This window comes from Fulmarus glacialis, unplaced genomic scaffold (assembly GCF_000690835.1).
Source record: "Fulmarus glacialis isolate BGI_N327 unplaced genomic scaffold, ASM69083v1 scaffold37438, whole genome shotgun sequence".
Classification (NCBI taxonomy): Eukaryota; Metazoa; Chordata; class Aves; order Procellariiformes; family Procellariidae; genus Fulmarus; species Fulmarus glacialis.
The window spans coordinates 29,213-37,296 of record NW_009228310.1 but is presented as its reverse complement, the minus strand read 5'-3'; the positions used below and the strand labels follow the sequence as shown (position 1 = coordinate 37,296).

General features: G+C 48.0%; 2 protein-coding genes across 2 annotated transcripts in view; one reads left to right on the top strand and one right to left on the bottom strand.

The window, feature by feature from the left end:
• Positions 1–384: 384 nt before the first annotated feature.
• On the top strand, positions 385–3,452 carry PIK3IP1 (phosphoinositide-3-kinase interacting protein 1; the record flags this gene model as incomplete). The annotated part of the gene is made up of 3 exons (XM_009583447.1): positions 385–570; positions 705–783; positions 2,832–3,452. Coding segments are annotated over 3 exons (473 nt in total), but the record flags the coding sequence as incomplete, so codon positions are not given.
• Positions 3,453–6,654: 3,202 nt separating this feature from the next.
• Positions 6,655–8,084, bottom strand: part of LOC104080904 (LIM domain kinase 2-like) — a 19,416-nt gene continuing 17,986 nt past the window's right edge. Inside the window, 3 exon segments of the mRNA XM_009583446.1 lie at positions 6,655–7,290; positions 7,874–7,921; positions 7,923–8,017. Of these exon segments, the coding sequence (XP_009581741.1) occupies positions 7,134–7,290; positions 7,874–7,921; positions 7,923–8,017 (300 nt within the window). The 3' untranslated portion in view covers positions 6,655–7,133.

Below are 8,084 nucleotides of genomic sequence, written 5' to 3'. Positions count from 1 at the left end.
CATAATCTTGTTCATGTCTGTTCAGCATGATTGAAGCTGCAGCCTGTGTATCGATCTATACACTAAATGAAATCATTGTGTATCCCCTGGACTCATGCGCTGAACCTGGGTTTCGTTGTACTATCTGACTTCTGTCTTGTCTATGGTGGTGCCCTACACTCTTAAAATAGGTTCATGTCAAAGGAAAGTGGGGGGAGGAATACATTTCTTGTCTGCCTTGGTAGGATTTCTGGCAACAACTGAAGAGGGAACAAGTGTTTGTCAGTGTACTTTGAAGGCGGTTCAGTGATACCAGTCTAGATCTGTCCCACTCACAAGGCACGTATTGTTTTAGAGTACTCATCAATGCTTCGTATTTTGTATGTCTGTTTTTCCTCTCAACAGATGCTACAGCTGCCACAGCCCCAGTCCCTACAGCAGAAGTTGGTACTTCTCAGGAGGTCGACCAGGTGTTTGAACCGGCTGATACCTTGCCCTCCCGGAGCGAGGCAGCCGCTGTGCAGCCCGTCATTGGGATCAGTCAGAGAGTGCAGATGAACTCCAAAGAAAAGAAGGACTTGGGGACACTAGGTACAAACCCAGGATCGTGTGATGGATCCATTCCTGTAATTCTGGCAGGATGGATTTGCTCTGAGGCTCTGAAAGCAATGCTATAGCTGGATCTACTGCCTCTAATTTTGGCTCTTTCCTTTCTCTCTTCACAGGGTATGTGCTGGGGCTGATCATGATGGTGATAATCATTGCCATCGGAGCTGGCATTGTCCTGGGATACATCTATAAGAGGTCAGTGGCTATTCTCCTTTGTTCAAAAGCTGGTGTAGGCATGAAGCAACATATATAGGGCAAGAATGTCTGAGCACCTGCAGACCCAACCAGATCCTAATGAAAAGGCAGACAGAAGCGTATGTTTTGATATGGCACATTGTGCAAGAGTTTCGCTTGTTGCACTGAGGAATAGACCTATTTAAAAGTTAATCCCATTCTTCTCCATTTCACCCATCAATGTCGTATTCTGTCCCATTTAACGTTTGAAACTGCCCTCTTCATTTTTTTGTTTGTGTGTGTGTGTGTGTGTGTGCACGTGTGCCTTGATGTGGCTTTGTCAGATGCATCCAGGGGAGCTGAATTTTACGTAAGAGCTGGAGAGAGCAGATCCTAGGTGCCTTCACAGTAAGTTTTTTTTTGTGATCAGAAAGAGAACAATCCTTCTAGCAGGCCACCTGTTCCCCTGTTTTTCTAGTCTAGCTAGCTTTAGAAGAAAAACAATTGGCAAATTCTTTGCCACTCGTGCATTGTATCCTATGAAGCTGAATATCAAGTAGTACTTTTTTTTGTCAAGCAAAGTTCATTTTACCAAAGCTCCCGTATACTTTAAGGTCAGTTTTGAGTCACGCTTAAGTTACGATTTGTTCAGCCACTTCACTGTGTTGGGCAGAAATGTTTCTGTAGCTCAGCAGCATTCGAGGTTAGCGGTAATAGCAAGCAGCTTAGTTGTAAGAGACAGGGCAGGATTAACAAACAGCAGAGAATGTCGCTGCGGCAAGTGAAGGCCCAGGCTCCCTCTCTGGGAGGGTTTGTTCTGTATTTTGGCTGTTTGACAGCAGTCTGACACAACCAAGCAGAAGGAGCCGTTTCCCAAGCTGGGACATGTCCTTATGTAAGTGTTTATAATAAATGCCGACAGAAAAAAAACGGAGGAGTGTTACATAAGGGCAAAACACAGAGCGCTGCTTGTCGAGGAATCTGATTTGAGGTGTCACTTCAGAGAACGCTGGCAGGAACGGCAGCCACTACTGCACACTTGTAGGCAGCTTTGAAAAGCAGCCAAAATGCTTATGTGCTGACAGGAAACCCCAGCAGCTCTGTCTGGTTGGGATCACAAGCCCCAGGAGGACTGAGTGGTGCCTGTCCCACCTCACTCCTATCTTCGGCAGGAAGAAGCAGTAGACCAACATTGAGCTTTGTCCAAATGCAGCTTTGCTTCTTCAATCCCAGAGAGCTCACAACAGGGCTGCAGAGCAGGTTTACTGTCTCTCTCTCTCCTTGCCTTGCTCTCAAAATTGCATGTGCAAGCTGGCAGGTTTGGGTAGGTGTGGTGAGAAGCCTTTAATGGGTTTAGTAGCTTTTGGTATACATAGCTTTTCTGGAGACAACATGCTATTAATGCCATCCATTTTTAAAGCAAGGCAGTTCTTCCTCAGTACAAATTACAGGGGTGTCGCCTCCCTTAGCAACAGGCTGAAGAGTGAGGTAGGTTTGAGGAGCTGGTTGTGGGATTAAGCTGTCAGTGGCAGTGGCAGAAGGCAGGGCCCGCTCTGAAGTAAGCTTTAATACTTTCAGGAACAGCTTAATTTGCTACACAGGTTGGTTTGATGCAACAAAAGGAGAATCTGTCACCACTTCTGGTATTTGTTTCTATGCGATGAAGCACGTTACGGAAGTTTTTTCCCACAGTAGTGGGCTCCGCGCTGTCTCACTGCTCCTCTGGGCCTGCACCAGGCAGTGCTGTGGAACTACAAACATTTGTCAGCTCCATGGTTTGAAGGAGAAGCCTGGCTTTACAGTCATCATTTAGCTGTAGCAATGTCAGTGAATAAGCCCGTTTATGAGGGAGGGACAGACTTCACTTGGCTGCTTGTTTTTTAAAGATGCTCACGTGGGGTCCTCTGTTTACAGTAGGGAATGTTTTTGGCCCTTTGTATGTAGCTGAAACATCTGTTTCTTAAAGAGCGGAGTCCCTTCTTTTCCACTATATCACCTTTACTGAGACTCTGCCTTCAAGCAGTGGCACTCACCCCATGCACATAGATGTTTTGGTTTTTTTTATCTAGGGGGAAAGACCTGAAGGAAAAGCATGAACAGAAAGTTTATGAGCGTGAAATGCAGCGCATCACACTGCCACTCTCGGCGTTCACCAATCCTGCCTGCGAGCTTGTAGATGAGAACACAATCGTGGTGCACACCAACCAGACGCCTGTGGAGGACACACACGATGGCAGTGGCCCGCTCATGGGGCAGGCGGGTACTCCTGGTGCTTGAGCAGCTCAGGCAGGAGCGATACAGGCTGAGCAAAGCCTCCAGCTTCCCACTGTGAGTGTGGGGGTTGCGTGTGTTCATTTCTATTTTGTTTTCTTTTTGATGAAAGCCGGATGAAGGTGATGCAGAGGGACAGAGCAATGGGCTATTCATCACAATCTGTTTGAGGGACACCATTCAGTACATGACCAGCTGGGGACTGGTATGGTGGACCCTGCTGCTTCATCCCACCTATCTCCATGGAGTGCCAAGGAGCTGGGGGGGATGATGAGCCAGGCTCACAACTGGCCACAGATCCCATAGCCCAGAGCGTGGTCTTGGCTTCCTCTTTTTGTGTTCCTTTCCTATTTAACAGTGTGCACTGTTAACTTAAGTTTCAGCCTGGAACCCCAGGAGGGAGCAGTACTGCAGGGACTGAGGGGAGCTTCACATCAGATTTAGCTAGATAATTACACTCTAATTATAGTTCCTGCCTTTTTGCATTAGTGGCTGAGAGCAGGAGACACTGTCCAGAATCCTGCTACTGGATCAGTTTTTTTTTCCAAGGAAGAGTTTATTTGAGGGATGGCTTTGGCCAGGAGCTGTATGTTTAGCCCCAGTGTCAATTTGGAAAAGCTCTTCTCAAGCTCTTGACAAATCCAGGTCTTCCAGGGCTGAGGCCACATCTCCATTCCCCTGTGGTGCTACACGCAGAGCTACAGCTGTAGGTGTCCAGGTGGTCTGTGCCTCCTGCTCACTTACACGGATCAGGAGACCAAAGGCCAGCAGTAGATAGTTGTGGAGTGAAGAAAACAAACTGCCCTACAGCAGGTTGAGCACTGAGGATAGATAACATCCTCTTCTGAATTCCCTTGGCTTTCTACAGAGCCAGCTCTGAACAGAGTGGCCAAGCCAGCTGTGGAGGTCACCCTGGCCGTGATGCAGCAGCTCTTGCTCTAAGGGCAGGACAGGGCAGCTGCTCTTGCAAGATCTCAAAGTTATCCTGGCCCAGCCTCCTTCACACACACTCAGCTTGTGCAGCAGGACTACTTGCTTACAGAGCCTAGCCCTATTAGAGAGGTTTTATAATAACTTTTATTAGCATTTCAGGGGATTTGGAAGGGATGGTTGTTGCAGTGTCTCCCAAATGGCACCAAGGCAAGGCCAGTTCAGGGAAACATCCATCCCCACCTCAGGGGATTCAAGCCATTCAAGTAAGTTTTCTAGCCATCTGCTTTATAGCTGTGGGCCTAACAGGGAGCAGCACTTGGCAGCAGGGGTTTTAGTGTTAATGTTTGATTCAGAAAAGGGAAACATTTTATTTTTAAATGCCTTTGAATACCATTTCTTTGTAAAATGTTTTAAATACCTCATTATGAGAAGGTGCAGATTGTGCTACCTTGTATTAAAGCTTAAAAGAAAAATGCTCTGTAGACCTGCGTGGACTGTGGCTCATCTGTACATTTCTCCTGTCAGAGCAGCATGCTTTTGCTTGTTGCAGACTTCGAACTGACGAGAAGGGAAGATGCCACTTCAGTTTGCTAGGCCCAGAAGTAAATCCCTACAAGCAGTGCCTCCACTCACCAGCTGACAAGGGGCATGGATCTTGTCTCCTTGCTCCCAGTCTTGGACTGGGACACTGCTCCTGAAAAGCAGCCGCGGGTGCGTGAGCTGTGCTAACTAAGCAGGCTGGCCCGTGGGAGATGCTCTCAGTTACAGCCCCTTCCTGCACTGACACAGGTCAGTTCTGCTTTGGTGCCACTTAGCAGCAGCTGCATCCCTCGGGGCCTTGCATTGGAAAGCATGATGGAGACAGAGCACGGCAGGTTACAGGAGGCACTCACATAACCAGCATTTTTGTTCAGTTGTTGCCTTAACAAATGCCCCTTGAACTACATATTTCAGAGTAAGAGGTTCCTAAGAACAAGCTGTATTTTTATCGCTGGATCAGAAAAGGAAAATGGAGAGAGGCTGCATGTTCTGCTGACTCCTGTCCACCCTTAAAAAAACCCAACAACCACCAACCAACAAAACTTGACATCTTCTTCAATCACTCCAGGTAAATAGTACAATAGAGCACTTGCACTGCATCTTTATAGTTTTGTAAATGTGGCAGAGCCCTTTAGCTCAAGAAGGGGAGTTCTAGATAATACCTGATCTGTGCAGTTTTGATGTTGCCATTTTGTGACAACAACAGAAATCCGAGAAAGTTAAAAGCTTCCTGCTTTATATAACACAAAGACAACAAAATCTTGTTTTCATAGCATACATTTACTGCTTTTTAATTTAGTTAGAACATGGAGCTGTGCAAATCACAGTTCATAAATCCCACCCACACATCACCCAGGACTCTCCCCTTCAAGGGTCCCCTCATAAACCAGCCTGGGAGGGGGAAGAAAGGGCAAATCCTATTAACAATCCTGAATCCACTGGACCCAGTTTAGAGAGGCTCCTCCACTGACTCACAGCACAGGGAGTCCCCAGTGTTTCTAAAACACCACTACACAGACTAAAAACACCGCCCCATGCACACCTTTTGTCAGGTGATGGCTGGTCCCATGTTATTTTACGTAATACTTTAAACTCATGGGTAGGGGGAGGAAATCAAAGTATCAGCAAAGACTAACACCCATTCCCCACCATTCAATACTGAAGGGACGGGGGGGAGGAAGGAGCACACTAAAAATCCAGTTAAACCAAGATGTTTGTGAAACTTAAGAGCAGGACTTGAGCCAGCTTTTTGTTCAGTTCTGCCAACCACATGAGCTACTGCAGCAGTAGCTTTCTTCCTTCTCCCACTGAGGGAGCAAGAAAAGAAGTGCTGGAAGAAAAAACACCCCCACCCACTTCCCAATGATTCCAAGCCCTTTTTTCTCCCCAAAAGCAGGGAATGACCCTGAGGAAAGTTTCTGCTTGGAGAATCAGCTCAGGTGCTGCAGCAGCAGCTGCAAGAAGGACCTTCAAAGGGCAACTTGCACAGCCTGCAGGAAAGGATGAGGTAATGGCAACTGAATTATTAGTTCTCCAGCTGCCACTCCTGGGAGGATGGGACATTCTCCAGCACTTTTCTGTTCATGACAAGTCCATCCTTTAAGTAACCTTGGGCATGTCCCCCTTTGCCATTGTCCATGCACAGTGTCTGAGCCACTTCAGACCTTTGGCTTTCTGAAGAGCACCTTCTGCCACCCTTTCTGTCACCTCACATGCACAGGCCAAGAGCTCAAGCAGCTTCAGCACTCCAGGGATGTCCACAGCCAGTGCCTAGTGCAGTTCTACACATTCAGGTTCAAATACTTTCACCTAGGTTACGGTTCTTGGGCAGGCACGCTCACTGTGCAGGCTCAGGGTCTGAAAACGCTCAAGTGGCTCATTTGCTGCCTGCTTTGTTCACCATCGGCAGGGGCAAGCAGAGCTCAGTCTTAGTGTTTATAAGCAGGCTTTTGGAGGTATTCAGAGACAGAAGAGGAAAAAACCCACAAAACCAAACTAAAACAAAAATTCATACACGCTTCCCCACAGACAACGTATGTCAGGAGAGCGGCCCAATTCCTGGGGCTTTTCACTCTCTCCCTTGATGCACATTGGAGGCCAAAATCTCAGTGGGTTGTTCTGGAAAACACATGCACAAACATACACGCACATGCTGTCCTGGTGGGGCCTTTTGCCAGCTGTCCAATTCCCAAGCTTTCTGAGCAGGGTAGTCAGTGGGAGAAGCAGTTCCAGAAGTGCTGGTCCTTGTGCAGGAGAGTCTCTTATAGCAATTCCCTCCCTGGCAGACAGGCCAGGGTGGCTTCACAGCTTGCAGCCAAGTTCTAAGGCACCACAGTGAAGAAGCCTGAAAAGGCCAGAGAAACATTTCTCAAGCCAGAAAAATAGTGTTGAGCAGCTTTCCTAGGTGCAGTTGGCAGGAAACAGTCCTTTTTGCTTCTGAAACATGCCAGAAATCCACAGTGAATCAGGATGTCCAAGAGGAGGGGTGATGGGTGAGGAGAGAGAGGCAATGCAGCAAATGCACAGCGTGGTGCCCATTAATGCCCTGGAAGTGGCTGAAGTGCATCTCCCTCCCTGTCACTCATCTCAACTCCAGTGGAAGTGGTGCAGGCAGCAGGACGAGCTGACTAGGTTGTGTTTTCAGGTAGCTTGTCACGGTTCAGTCCATACTGCACACTCACGTTGTGGTCCAGCTCCTCCAGCTCAGACGGGAGGGGGATGGCAAGTTCTCCCAGGTAGAGAGAGAGCGCTTCAAAGGAATCTTCCAGCTTGGAAAAAGGGGGCCTAGAAGCAGCAGTGTGGAAATGTGAGCGGGAAAGAGGAAGCAGAACAGCATCTGGAAAGGCTGAGCCAGTTTTCAATCCAGGCTACTGTCCCATGCACAGAGGTGTGAGCAGGGACATGGTCCCTCCCCATTCAGCTTCTGAGACTGCAAAGATCCCATCTGTCTGGGCTACCCGTTTTTACAGCCAATGACCAGGGAGGTCCGGCTCTTTTGGAACCTACTTGGTATCAACACTGTTCTGAAGCGACAAGTTTCACAACTGAAATCAAATGAAGTATTCACATTTCAGAGCTGCTGCCAAAGTCTGCCCTTACTTTTTGTACATGAGAAACCCTGAACAATCACTCCTCCTTTACCCTCTCTGCCTCAGAAATTGTTTCAGAGACCTCTACCATATACAGCAGTCTCCCTCCCAAGCTGATGAGTCTTTAGTCTCTCCTCATGTGGAAGCCTCTGAGCATTCCCACAGAAGGTTGGAATACAGCCCTGTTCCACCCTCTGTGCAGAGCAATCCTTCCACCAAGGGGATACAGACACATCCTCCAGGCTTACAAAGAGGAGTCCTGCAAACCCCAAACCTACCTGCTCTCTGGTTCCAGTCTGCAGCAAATGGCAGCCAGAGGGAAAAAGTGCAGGAACAAACTTCTCCCAGAACAGCTTGACATTAAGGCCAAAATCCAGTGTGCGTGGGAGACAGTCCGGGTCAGCATAAACCTGGCCTATGATCTAGGGAAAAATGAGAGGAGCGCTTAAGTACAGCAACAGTTCCAGAGCGTTAACAAACAGGGCAGAG